This window comes from Melanotaenia boesemani, chromosome 13, assembly GCF_017639745.1.
Source record: "Melanotaenia boesemani isolate fMelBoe1 chromosome 13, fMelBoe1.pri, whole genome shotgun sequence".
Lineage (NCBI taxonomy): Eukaryota > Metazoa > Chordata > Actinopteri > Atheriniformes > Melanotaeniidae > Melanotaenia > Melanotaenia boesemani.
The window spans coordinates 18,026,686-18,041,531 of NC_055694.1; the positions used below are offsets into that span (position 1 = coordinate 18,026,686).

The following is a 14,846-nucleotide window of genomic DNA, read 5'->3' on the forward strand; positions in this document are numbered from 1 at the left end:
CCAGTGTGTTGGATTATCTTCTTTAACCGTTTTAATGTACACACATTCACACAAATACACAGTGGACTTTTTGTCTTGTACTCTAAATACAACATGCATACTACTACTACAACTGAGAAGGATAACTTTTGACTTTTCTACAAGCTTTAATGTGCTGCTTTTTCTAATGAGCATTGCTTTCTTGAGAATTTCTTCAGTTCTATACATAATATCAGTGGTTCTCAAATTTTTTGAGCCACAACCACCAAGATAACATACATTAGTGTTCACAACACTCCCCTCCTACCTCCAACAACTGAGTGGTTAATTGTGTGATACATCAAATGGGTCATCCTGCAGCCATCCTCTAAATGTAAAGCTTGAAACCATCAGAATCTTCATAAATATGGAGGATAAAGTGGTTTTTGGTGGATTATGTTAACAGCTGTGACAAAGCGTATCTTGCCTAGATAATGCCAAATTCAGATTTTTTTTTTTAAATGGCACCTGTAATAACTAAATTTAAAAATTTTTTAAATTTCAGGAACTTCATAAATAAGGAGGATAAATTGTTTTTGGTGGGTTCGGTTGGGTTGGTTCTCCTGTCAATTTAATTTCCATGTGACATGCTTGGGTCAGTTAACTAGTGGGTAAAACTTATGTCAGGGCTCTGCTCACTCTTGCAAGCCCCTGAGCACATCACATACTGAAAATTAGTGTATTTACCCAGGTGTCAGCTTTACCTCACTCCCAACTGGTAAAGCACAATTTATAAGTCCAGCACTTTGCTCATCTGTGGTTTATAAATAAAATTTGATTGATGGATTGTGTTGGACCTGATAAATACCCTTGTTTGTTGTAGTCTTTTAACACAGATTTGAATAAAATTAATACCCTTTACACTCAGTCCATAAAAGAGATATTGCTTGGTATTGGTTGAGATTTTTTGTTTAGTAAAAGACACTATAAGCAATCATGCCATGCAACCAGGGGGTTAGTGGGAAGAAAAGCATAAGAAGATTCTTTTTTTGTTGTTGTTGTTTTTTGTTTGTTTTGTTTTTTGTTTTATTTTTCATAAAATCCCCTAAAGAAAATGGAGTAAGAGAATTGCATCAGTGAAACATTCAAAACAAAATTGACCATCTCAGTTGATTAGTTTTACCCATTATCTTTGTTTCCACATTGGAAACACACACACACACTGTCTTCTTGATGTGCAATATTTATGCTGCCTGTGTTCTCCCTCAATTAGTTTGACAGGTTTAGAGGGGCTTGAATGTCACATCCCACTCCAACCACGAGAGTTGGAGCTGTTAGATCGGTTTAGATTAGGAATGAGCCTCAACCTGTTAGTGACAGCCTCAGCAACCGTACACTCATTTGTAATTTACCTCCTGGTGTCAACATGGAAGATCCTCCACCTTACCAACTGCTTTCCTGCTGTCTCCTCTTCTTATTGTTCAAGTGATGAACTGCTTGTGTGTGTGTGCGCACGCCTGTTTTTCTCCTCCTGCTTGGTCATTGGGAGCAGCCTTCTTGCAATCAGATTTGATGTGTGCAGCTTAGGCAGGCACAAAGCCTTCAATGGATTATGCTTTACTAAATGTTAAATCCCTTTATAGCCGTCTAGTGACACACAATATGTAAAACTGACCACCCTCAGAGAAGGATTTGCACCATCCGAGACATGAAGAGAGGAGGGCTGTGATGAAGAGCAGAGCAGAAACTGAAATGAATTCTGAACCATTTGTTGTTTTGATTGCTTTTGTCAGAGGGAGATTTAGAAACATACAGATCTGTGTCATCCCATAAGAAATAACAGGTATACTAGAATTGAAAATCTCCCTGTCTCCAGCCACCTCCAATCTCTCTGCTTAGTCTTTCTATCCCTTGAAGATGGGTTCAGGCGGCTTAGTGCACATCGATTGGATGGGGAAGGGAAGTGCAAGTGGCCAGAAGGTAGGCCTGCAGCTAACTCAAGCTTTGCTGCTGTTTTAAAAAGCATGGAACAGTATATCTGGTGGTGGTGTCCAGCCACTGGAGTGAACACCCCAGTGTAGGGCATGCAGACATGCCTGATCGATCTGTACCCTGTGGCTGAGCTTTCACCACTTCTCCAGGCCTGGCCAGACACCTCCGAGCCTGTTCTCTACACTCATCCAACCCCCACCCTTAGATTATAGATCTTCTCTTCAGAGATTATACACACTGCTAGGGGGGGATCAATAGGAGACACCCTAGAAGCAGGGAGACACTCCAAAAGAAGGAGAAAAAAAAAGGCAGTACACATTTATACAAAGTCTGCTGATAAACTATATTTATGTACACCAGCAGCTGGACAGTAGCACACATGTATGCACACACTAACATATATGCAAGGTAGACTTTCATTACACATTGTCTGGTCAAAAGAACTAAGAAGAAAAGGGTAGCATCTGGATTTGTCTAAGCCACATATGTCAAACTGGTCCAGCAAAGGGCCGTGTGGCTGCAGGTTTTTGTTCCAACCAAGCAGCAGCACACCAGATTTGACTGATTCAATCAACTGATCTCAGTCTTCAGACAGCTGATTGGTCAAACTGTGTGCTCTTGGCTGGCTGGAACAAAAACCTGCAGCCACACGGCCCTTTGCTGGACCAGTTTGACATGCCTGGTCTAAGCATATCATATGGGGACCCCATATGATATGCTTAGTTGGTCAGGTCTTAAAAAATTTCAGGTCAACTGACTGACTGAAAATGAATGAACAGGTTTTTCAGTCGATTTTTTTTCTTTCCTGATATATATTCCAATATTCATTGGGCTAAAATTGTTAAAGGAGTGCAAGACAATTTTTGCATATTTATTGGCCACCAAATAGTCTACACTTTAACCCCTCTGAGAATCTTCTGGATGTGTTGGAATTAATGCAAAAGTCTGACTCTCCAATCAAAGCTGCAAGATCTTAAATAAAAATTTATGCAACTCTTGGTGGATATCAGTGTTGACTCTGCATAATCTTATGGAGGCCCAAAATTAAAACTAAATGCATTTCAACAACATATTACTGTTACTTTTGCATCCAGATGGCGTTTGTTTTTCTTGTATCTGATAAAGACAATCAGCAGCTCAGTCTAGTGCACACAGTACTATTCCCTGTGCTCATCCCCTCTCACCACTGCAGTAGGACTGTGCTTGTTGCTGGTGGCTGTCTGCCATAGCATGTTTCCTTCCTTCCTAACTCACTGGCTGGCGAGTTTAAAATGGAGACACCCAACTCCCCCACCACCATTACCACCAAACACTCACACAAATGCACACTTTTTCTGCCCTCCTTCTTGGGTGTATGTTCTACAATATGGCTGCCTCATCATCTCACTGAAGACCAGACATGACCAATTGATTTCCCTATAGAAAGTGATAGTGTTTATGGTGAGTGCAATACAGAATACATAAAAAAGCCATCTTGACTGAGAGAGAGGAAGTTGTTGATGTGGACAGCTGGCACTTCTTTCTGCAACCACTACAGACTCCTAGGGGGGTGCTTGTGTGTGTGTCATGTGCATGCACAGCAAGCTTCACAGCAGGAGTCTGTCTGACACACACACACTTGATAACTAGTTACCAAGCCTCCTCTTTTATTTAAAGTTGGGACCAACTGTTGGCCAGCATGCAATGGTTTTATGTTCACTAAGTCTCGTTTACAAGAACAGTGTACAAGTGTAGGAGCTTCACTGACTTTCTGACTTTTACTTTGCAGCTAATTACATACTTGTATACAATGATTGTGTAACTAGCATTTAAAAAATAATATAGTATGTTATTGAAGAAATTCTACTTTTTAAAATCTGGAGCTCCTATGAGAAGTTGGTAAAATATGGTTCAGTAAATGTAGGATTGTTTATAGCTGAGACAACTGCTATGGCACATTAGCATAGCACAATCCCGTGTGCTACAAAGGCTATCTGTCAATCACCTCGCAAAGTCTAGTCAAGCTTACATAAGGGACAAACCCTGGGAGTCATTTCCTGTTTAAACATGGCAATCTGAAAATATGTAGCCTGTCGTTAACTGAACAGATCTATTTTTAAAAGACCCTCTCTCCTCTACTGTCTCTCCCCACACTAGACACTCTGGGAAAAGGGCTTTTTAGTGAAATCCAACCACCTGCCGACTGCTAAACGAGAAAGCGTGGGCTAGCCGAGAGGGAAAGGAGAGGGTTGGGGGTGTGTGTGTGTGTGTGTATGGGGGGGTGTCAAAGAGCCTCTGTTCTCCCCCAGGAGCTCAGTCAGCTGTAGGTCTGCCCTTATTGTAGAGAGCTGATGGTATCACTTGCCAGGTATTTCCCATTGCTTTTCCAGAGAGAAGAAGAGAGACTTGTGTTAGTGGAGGGGAATAGAGGAAGGGGAACTGTGGAAGAATCAAGTGTCCTTGCACCTTCAGGCCTTGACTTCTTATTATCCCACCCAAGTGGGACAAACCCAGCAGGAAGCAGTACAAAGTAGCCCTGGCCATGAACTGGTCTTGATCGAGCTGCTGGAGTCTGTGATGAATCAGATGTAACGCAGGTCTCCTTCTTTGTTGTGAGTTCTCTTTGTCTTTATTTGCCCTCTAGTCTCACACTCCTGTGCTTCCATCGTCACATTCCTTGTGCTTTTTAATTTTAGAATCAGACTGAAGGGAGAAGTAGCTTTTCTAATGCCACACACTCTTTTGTTGTTACGCCTATCTATGTGTGTTTCTGTCTGTTTTAGCTCAGCACCAGTTTTAACAATGCAGGTGCATCCTGCCTCATGGCTAACACTAACCACCTAATTAAACACTCTTTTTTTTATTTAATAACCCTGTCTTGCATACCACCCCAAATTTCCACAGCATTGTTTACAAAACACTGGCATATATGACCACGTTCACAGTATGACTTGCTCATTGTTTTTGGCTCGTAAAAGAAAGCCACACTGACATTATCTAAGAACCCCCACCCCTCCCTCACTCTCTGCCTCTCTCTTCTCTCTCTCCTCTGCTGGAGCACTGCAGCAAATTAAACATCATCTTATTTGTTTGATACAGACATGGGTCTTTTACTGAGGGTAGGTGTGTTTTAGATTAGCCATGCCTGGCAGCCTTAAGAGAATGGCAGGCTGAACAAAGAACTTCATCTGAAAAATTTGAGTGTTTTTGTGCGTGTGTGTCATGAGGTTATAATGATCCATTTGCAGTTGCTTGAACTTACTTGTGATAGTGTAATTGGAGGAACACTGTCCACCAAAATAAGGTTTCAGTATTGTGTATGGGTCCAAAGAACTGTACTCAGTAGCTTCACAATTATTTTTCTTTGTCAAAGTATTGAGCTCCAAACCTTTTTCTGAGTCAGAAATGGATTTTAGGTGTTAAACTTGCAGCTGCTGAGGGAATGACAGCATCCATCTATTAATACTGTGGTCTTTCTTCAAATACAGTGAAGGCTACATCCATACAGCCAACACACTCCAATACTTAAAAAATCTGCCCATCCCCCATATAGACCCCCACCATAGTTAAACCTTTCTCGTCCCTCCCCTTTCCACCTCTCCACTTGAACAAGGAGACCCACTTCCAAATGCACAAAATGGCAGGAATGTTTAACAAGCCACACAGACCCTTGAGGAACCCGGTTACACCCCCCCCCCCTCCCCCGCCTTTTTTTTTTTTTTTTGCCTCATTCAACAGATTCTGAAGTGTTAACTTGGATTTAACTTTCATGTTATAGTCACTTTCATATAAATGCCCTGGAGGTAGTAGGCTTTTAGTGCCCAAAATTAATTCAAAATGTGCTCTGACGTTCGAAGAACACACTCGCATGCGGTCTGTGAATGATTAAACTAGATCCCCTTCCCCCCTCCCTACCATCCCCACCTATCTTTTATATTCTCACTGTCTGTTCTTTATGCCTGTTGATGTGCTCATGGGTGCAGACACGGAGATCTGGCCTCTCTAAATGAATTTGCTGCCAAGGTGAGGGGATACTAAACCCTAATTCCCCCGATTTGACTCCTCCAAAACATGTCATCTCATTCAGATTAGTCTCTTTTGTTCTCTGCCCTCCCCCCACAACCCTCCATCCTGCTCCCTCCTCCTCCCCTTCCCGAATCACCCTGTCTCTCAACACACACACAGACCTTGCGTTGCTCACAGCTCACACAATAGCACTGATGGATATTTTCATTCATGTTATCTTGTAAATGACTTCCAGGGCTGGTGTTGGGGAAGGTGGGAGTAAAGGAGGGAGAAAAGAGAGAAGAGGGCAGTAGTGAGAGAGATATAATACGTCACTCAGACTGTGGGCGATAAAGTCCCCCCACCCTCTCTTTAGAACAGCTCATTCAGCTCACAGCAGATAACAAGCCCACCCTGAGGTTACACACACACACAAAAAACCTCTCAAAAAACAAAGCCAATGATGTCAGAGGCGCACTTGTACACACCAGCCCCTCTACAAATGGTATCTTGGGTGTCAGAGCCATTTAATATCTTTGCCACCCCGCTTTTCCCCTGCAAGCGGTAAGATAAACCACAGCCAGATCGATAACTGTGTTGACACAAACAAATAAATAACAGATGATGGCAGTGTCAGTCATTGAAAAAAGGTAACTGCAGATCTTTTGTTTGGGAGAGTGTGGTTTAGTGCTTCTGCATGGAACAGCTCAGTTTTGCTTTGCCAGTGTAAACCTCAGCTATGATGGCTTTTTTGTAAAAATCAAAACTACAAAATCATTGTCTTCCTTTATGAATGTGCGTATGTATTAATGCTAGCAGAAGTGCTAGACTCCATGGCACCACATAGTTTTCTTTTGGTGGGGGGGCACATCCCTGGAAGCAGTCACAGTTTGTGTGATCTGTTTTGGTTTTTCCACCTGTTAAGGGAGCTTCGTTCAAAGTTTTGCCTTTTGACTAAATAATTATCTCATACCTATTTAAGCCAAAATATGTATATATTGCAAAGACTGGTGAAATCTTTTCAGGTCCGTTATTTATATATTTTATTTTATATATTTTATATATATATATAAATGTGTGTATATATATATATATATATATATAACCATTCGCCATTTCTTCTCGCCCACCTCCTTCTTTTCTTCTCTACAGAAGTGGCTGTGTGTTTTTGTCTTCTGCAGCGTGAATGTTATTGTTAAGGAGATGAGAGTTCATGACCTGCCCATACCACCAGTCACATTCAATTTAACAACACAGCCAGCCACAGTCACCTCTTCTCACACAATGTTAGAGTTGCCACTGACATCATTAAGCACCATTTTTTAAAATGAATCTGAGACAAAAGGGTGGATTACGTTTTCTTTTTTTTTTTTTTTACTTAAGCTAATTCAAAGCTAATTAGATATGTTTTTCAGTATTCTACTTCAAATATAAATGAATTTGTGCACTACACCAAGCAGGATAAATCTAAATGAACAGCCATATTTAAGAAAATATCACCTTATAAATGAGAAATTATAGTTGGAATGTAAAACCAATTTAATCATCTTTTATCTGATTTATCTAATCTAACACTCTGTGACAGAGTGAAAGGCTTTTTAACTGCATTTATAAATCGCTTGCGTCGCTTTTTAATGCTGCATGACCATTTTTAAATCACCTAGTTTTTATAAATACAGTTTGAAATGTCTGCGTTGTAAATGGTTTTTTGCTGGGTTTTTTTTTTTTTTTGCAAGCACAGACTGGTGTTTGTAAAAGCTTTTTATTTGTTCACACATGATAGTTGGACATCTAACTTACTCAATGTGTGGAGGAGACATCCTATATGTTTGCACTAAGATTCTCAACAAAGGATTAATATAAACTGCTGGGAGCTTTAGTGAAGACTGTACATGGAGTTATTGAAACAAATAGCCTATTAAAAAAGCTAATTTGTTCTCAGAACATTAGCAGATTGAACCAACTCTGATCTGGCACAAACCCACAACTAGCACCTGCTTTGCATCGGTTACATTTAGCTTGTCCAAGTAGTTTTGTGGTGCACCAGCAAAATACTGTTGGGTTCGTGCATCATTGTCAAAATATTCATTACTGTCTAATGTATTAAAAGGGGAAAACATAGTATGCAATGTAAGCAATACATAAACTATATCACTGCTAACTGTATGTAGGGGGATGATTTTTTGTCAACTGCTTTAACAGTTTGGAAAGATAACACGGGTTAGTTTCAGTCTCTCAATGTGCTTTTGTGGCTCTTTTCAGCTACACACATTCCCTTCTACATTTCCCTCCTCACTGGCAGGTCTTTGTATTTTTTACCCCCCCCCCCCCCCCTTGCCTTTGGAGTTTCTTGGCATTTAGCATGCAATGTAGACTAGCATTATCACCAGCTAGTGGACTGGAGTGTGCTGAGGGGTATATTGCTGGCTCTGTAGCTAGATAGACTGGATTTTTATCACCAAGATCAACATGAATTTAATCAAAAGATTTCTTTTTCACCCAACGCTACCAGTTTCTAATAACAAATAAATAAATAGATAGAGGACAGAGGTTGGTGTAAAGAGATGAGAAAGGCAAGGCAAACTCCACTGCAGTCCACCCAAGCTGAAGTCCAAGTATATAAATAATGTCTAAATCTTGGTCACAATATCTGCACTTGTTTTCATTAAACATTATTATAGATTTCTGATTATTATAGGTATGGTTGTACTGTATTAATGTGTCGTATCTGGCATTACAAACAGTGAAAAGAGAAAATGCATAAAACAAAAATATACATAATTTCCTGTTACTCTTAGAAATGGCTGAGTATTATCCTATTTACAACATCAGTTTTTAAATGTTTAAAACCTCCCAGCAGATTTGGTCCCTCCAATGTTGAGTCCATGGTTACAGCGATGATGATTTGGGGGCATGATGAGGTTAAAGTCAGTATTGCTTGCTGGTGTATAAATGGAGTGGAACAATAACATAATTCCCCTTGGGCGTAATGTTTGCTTTGGAAAGGCAACCTTGTAGAGCTCCAAAAGTCTTTAATCCTATTACTCACATTCCAATTGAATTTGACTCAAGGAGAAAAATGTCTTTTCAGCAAAGGTAACTGCAGACAAAATAATGCATTACTGAGTGTGGCTGCTTGGAAACATGAAGCTTTGATGACTGTGATCATCTTTAAAACAATCCCTCTCTCTCTCTCTCTCTTTTGTTTTTCTCACTTGCAGATTGTGTGTACATTGAAAGTCGACGGCCCAATACTCCCTACTTCATTTGTAGCATTCAGGATTTCAAGCTGGTGAGTAGATTTTCACTTCCTATCCTTATCTTTCTGATGCCCTTTTGTGTTTACACAAACCCACCAAGCCATTCCAATGCTGGGAAATGTACCCCTGCTGCTCTCAAAAAAAGGAAAAGAACTTACATTAAATATCAGTTCTACAGCTGCATGTGCACCACCAAGTCTGCTGAGTTTACAGTTGATCCTAATGACATGCAGTTTGATTTTAGAATTACTTTTAAATCTTTAGTTTGTTGTGTGGACAAAATTAAAATTCCTCTGAGAATCTGGCCACATGTAGTAATGAAAATATAGATGTTTGTAGATGCACTTAATTAATTTAATGAAGGAGACCTTTACTAGTTTTCAATTGATTTTTTCTTTCTTTTTTTTTTTTTTAAACAAACTAATGTACCCAAATGACCTTATTCCCTGAATAAAGAAAGAAATTAGTTTTTAATTTGCTGCTGAGAATGGCTGATTCATCAGGCTTTGTCAGTTTAGTGAGGTGGTGCTAGTTTTTCAGCCGCACAACATTTTAAATGTATTGCATACACAGGCACACACACTCGCAATAGATTTTCCTCTCAGTGCATTCTCTATCTTTTCTAAAAGGGAAGTCGCACTGGAGTTCACCCACAACAGATTGCTCTTTGTTCTTGCAGATGAAAGAGAAGGCAGCGTTATGGTTCCAGAGATGCTGTTAGCTTCCAACACAGTCAATGACTGACGCAATGTACATAAATCATGAATATTTCATGGCTCCATGCAGATTATGCAGAATATATTGTTCAAGTAAGATACATTATGATCTTGAGTATCTTTATTGTCAAAATATTTTATTTCCATGCTATTAGTAATAATGGATTGCTCTGTGTTGGATTTTTCTCAGGGGTCAGTGCACCCAGACAATTGTTGCTTCTTGGCTGAGGAAAATTACTGGTCAAAGTTGGCCAAGTGCATATTTATCAGTGAAGCCTGTAATTGATTATGCAACTGAGTGTGATTGTTTTTATTTGGTCTTTTGTGTGGTTTCCAACTGCCATGAACCAAAACACATCTATGGTTAAGATTTGTGGTAATATGAAAGAACTGCTGGAATATGGAATTGATGGGATGGTGTTGCCAAATGAAGGCACAGCTAAGCCTCCTGGAGTGAGTATTGCCCATTTTGTAAGAGATGGGCTGTCTCTGCAGAGCACAAAACACTCAGTGAGGAGCATCCAGGCCCCGGGCCCAACACAATGGCTGCCAAAAGTCACAGTCAGCCCAATGGCCACATACACAACTCGCTGAAAAAGATGGAATAGTGAGTGAATGTATATATCTGTGTGGACAAATTGATCATACAAATGTGTATGTGTGTGTCAGTGTTTTGTGAATAAGGAGCAGTTTTTGTATATAGAAGAGGTTTTAAGGTGAGCTGGAGGCCTTGCAGGCAGGCCCCACAGCAGCGAGGCTTTAATTGGATTGCAGCTAGAGATTGCTGAGGAAGGCTAGAACCCCTTCGCCTGCGCATACACACACTCGCATGAAAACCCCATGCACCTGCACCTTGATTAAGAGTGCCCGGAGAGGTCTGGGCCAGACAGAGGTAATTGTCCAGAAAAAAAGATAGAAAACTGGCTGCATTAGCTGACCTCTCTCTTCAGCTCTCTTTGCCTTTCTCTCTTCTTTTTTCCCTCCCCCAGTCCATCTGTAATTAACGAACAGCCATCTGCATGCTTGTATGTGTTTGAGCAGACTGTACCCTTGTCCTCCAATGTTAAAACAACAAGCCCCGCTGGCTTTTTAAACAAGTACAACATTTTTCAGTGAGCTCACTTTGTCACAGGGTGACACATCACATAAAGTCTGCTACCACACTGACAGCATGAAATCCTCTTTCAGGATGACGGTTGATTTTTGTTGTTAGTGCACATGTAGGTATAAACTAACATTTCACTGGCCAAACTTAGATCTTTTCTGTAACCCCTCAAAACTGGGGCACAGGCTTGTGCTTTTGGGAGGAGGGGGGAAAAAATGATCATCCACTTATTGTGTTTTTTGTGAAACATAATGGCTGATGTCATCTCTTGTCCTCCTCTTGCAATGAAATATTAAAAAGAAATGACAACAGGCAACTTGAGATTCATGTAAGGAAGCCACACATTATTCTCTTTTTATCTTTATCCTTCCCTCCCTCTGTTTCCATCCCCCACTTTTTTGTGCCCACAAATTATTGATCAGTCTTTCTTTATTTGGTGGAACAGGGCTTTGGAGGCACAGTTGAGGAGGAGGAAATTTTACTGGTCCTGAACTAAACAACCTCATCAATATTGCCCCCCTCACACTCTTCTCTATTTTCTTGTCTATCTGCCCCAGTCTTTAGGCTGGAATGGGCTCACTTGTGTACTTTATCTAATGACCTGTGAATCCAATTAGTGGTGTGTAGAAAACATGAATGCAGCCATCAATCTCTCTTGTGTGGATAAGAACAGGGATTGAATCCCGCCCCTTTTTCTCTCTCTATATCTTTTTTTTACTGTGTATATTTCTCCGTTGGGATAATTCTGAGCTGAGTGCTTGTCATGCTGCATGCATTTGGTCTTCGTTACACATACACACACGAGATGTCGTTTAAGCAATAACATATGCAAAAGAAAAAAATAAAAAAAGAGAGAGAGCAAAATCAATTCTGCAGCATGATTGGGGTCATTCTTGACTTGGAGGACAATCATTTTCTCTAGCTTGTTTACTCAACGGTGGCAGCTGTGGTGCCCACTGCAACCTCTGTGACATATTGATCCTGCTGTATAGATTTCAGCCTCCCGCCTTCTTCCTAACACGCCTGCCCAGTTACAAAGATGACCGCTGGGAGGCCATTTCAACCACTTTAAACAGAAGCAAGAGCAGACATCATATTTTGAAATGCCAAAAATGCTGCCACCAATTAATTCTCTGCCATGACCATCTTGAAACACTAGAAAATGTGTAATAGGATTAATGATTTTAAAATAACAGTATAAACTAAACTTGCTCATCAAGATAGAAAACTGAAGCCGTAGTGTAGGCGAGTTTATGGTGGAGCAAAATGGCATTAAATTCAAGAATTAATCAAATTTATGTTAAGGTAACTTCAATGCACAAAAGAAATTCTGTTTAAGATGTGTATTTGTGTCTGTGGTGTGATCAGTTAGGTCAATTAAGGACTAACAGCTCAGTGTGTTTTCCCACAAGGGCCAGTTTCAGTTTGCCCTCAATGTCATGACCTTGCAGTGTGTTAACAATCTATATTTGCTGAGAGTAATGTCGGGAACCTGGCTGCTGCACACTTGTATGTTTTGTGTGAGGATGCACTCATGTGATATGTTTATTTGTATGCATATATTCTGGTTGTGGAGCTTACAACTTCAGTTGGATGCATTTTTATTTGGTTTAACACATCTCACTTACACACAAAGAAAAAACTGCTTGTTGTTGTGAGCGCAGCATTTTAAGACAATAAAACCACTGAGTGCTGAACAATCAGCAGCCAGATCTGCCCACTGACCCTGACTTCACTAATCCATCCTGCTTTTCTTACCTCAGCTGTCTCCTCTGTCTCCATTTCTCTCACTCTCTTATATCCATCTCTACACTTCATTCCTCCCTCATCTGTACTCCTCTTTATCTGCTGTCACTCACCTCCCTCTCTCCTCCCATCCCATGTTCAAGTCATTGTGTCCATGTCCTCGACGCTCATTGACCCTCCTACCTCCCTCTTCGCTTGTATCTAACCTCATTTGCTGTTATTGGCCAAGTCAGCTGTGTTCTGTCCTCCCTCCCCTCCTTTCCTTCCCCACATCCTTCTCTCTCTCTCTGCTTCCTCCTAGCATCCTTGTGTCCCTCCCTCTTTCACTAATCGAGTGATTGCAGTGTTTTTTTTCCCCTCTGGGAACAAGGGATTGAGGAGACTAGTACGGCAGAACACACCCACTCATGTTCTTTCTCCCACTGTTATCTTTACACGTACACATACACGTCTCCACCCCTGGATCTTCCTGCGTATGGACATTTATTTAGATGCCATGTGTAACGCAGTTATCTTGCCACAAGTTCATCTTAGATGTTGCAGGTCCAGTCAGCTTAAGCAGATGGTTTGTCTTTGTCAACTAACGTGTTTGCAGCATGTGTGTGTGTTGTGCTCACATATTTCCATGTTGTTTCTTTCATTTAGCAGCATTATAAGTGTACACAATTGCATACGTTTTATTTCCACTGTGAATTTTTTTTTTCAAGCGAATCTGCGACATACGGTGCATTTATAACATGATTGTATTTGTTCAGGCTTTCAGTACTGTCATGTCTGGACATGCACTAATATGTGTGTGAGGGACTGGAGATAATTGTTATGTACCTCTTTTTAATTTATGAGATGTGTTAAACCTTTTAACCAAGACCTGTGCATGTTTTGTGACATATAGTGTAATTACGAAATTACTTTATATTTGTATTTTTGCTATGTGGACAAATAAAATTAAAATAAAACCCCACTTTAGAGAACCCCACAGTTATGATGCACATAATTCCTCATAATCCTAAATTCTAAATAAATTCATATAGAGATGATGTGCTGATTTTTAGCGTTCACACTTAATGTGCAGTGAGGACATATTCACTGTACAGATGTGATCATACATGTATTCAAACATAACTTTCTATCAGATTGATATATAGCTGCACAATGGTCATGCAAACATATGTATACTGACTCTACATTCACACACACTAAATGTTAATAGTGTCTCTCATAACCGACAGTTTGAGCTGGAGTTTATCATGCTGCCTTGGAAAATGCTACCTATTCAAAGCCCATAATTAAAAATGTTTGATAAAAATGCAAATATATGTGCATAAATACGCATGCTTAACATGAGCAGCTAATAGGATTTCTGTGGACCCCGACTTACAGTCCTAATGGAATCCAAAGTGCTGAGAATTAGCTTAACAATGAGATCCTAATGCTAATTAGCTTGCGGCTATAAGATATTCAGATCAGTGCAGAAATATCACTTAATGTACATGTGGGGTGGATGATGTACTTCCATGGTACCCGTCTGATCCATCCCCAGATTGCTCTCTTTATGTAACGTTACATTGTCAGTGGTCTGCAGCAGCAAATCAGTGAAAGAGACAGTGTTGGATTTTAATGCACAACCTGCATATAACTCTCACCAGAGTCTCTCGCTGGTACTGAGCCACTGAGATGATGGTAGGAGGTTGACTAGACAGTCATCACTTGTCTGTTGTCCCTCCCTCGAAGCCAGAGTTTCCTCTTTTTATCTTCCCTTTTTTCACCCTCCACCCCACCCCCGTTGAACATTTGAAATGCAATTATGGATCAGTGAGCACCGCCATCAGTCGCACTTCTTGTTAATATTTATTGAGTAGAGCAGCAGCCGCTGCCATCTCCTGAGAGAGGGGCGCTACGGTCATTAAGGGCAATTTTGTGTGGGTGTGTGTGTTTGTGTGTCTGTGCTCAACTCTTCTCCTCATTCCACAGTCCACTCAGCTGCTGTGAACGAGCTGGTACATTTCACAGGCATGAGCATGTGGAGGTGCAGGCTTTCACAGTTGTGTGTGGGGCTGTCTTAAGTGTTGGCTTGTCTCTGTGCTC

The 14,846-nt window shown here is 40.6% G+C and overlaps 1 protein-coding gene across 3 annotated transcripts in view; it reads left to right on the forward strand.

The window, feature by feature from the left end:
• rerea (arginine-glutamic acid dipeptide (RE) repeats a) overlaps positions 1 to 14,846 on the forward strand; it is a 120,431-nt gene that overhangs the window by 51,465 nt on the left and 54,120 nt on the right. For all 3 annotated transcript variants that reach the window (XM_042003206.1, XM_042003205.1, XM_042003207.1), the window contains one exon: positions 9,156 to 9,226. In XM_042003206.1, the coding sequence (XP_041859140.1) occupies positions 9,156 to 9,226 (71 nt within the window). The remainder of the gene's footprint in view (positions 1 to 9,155; positions 9,227 to 14,846) is intronic.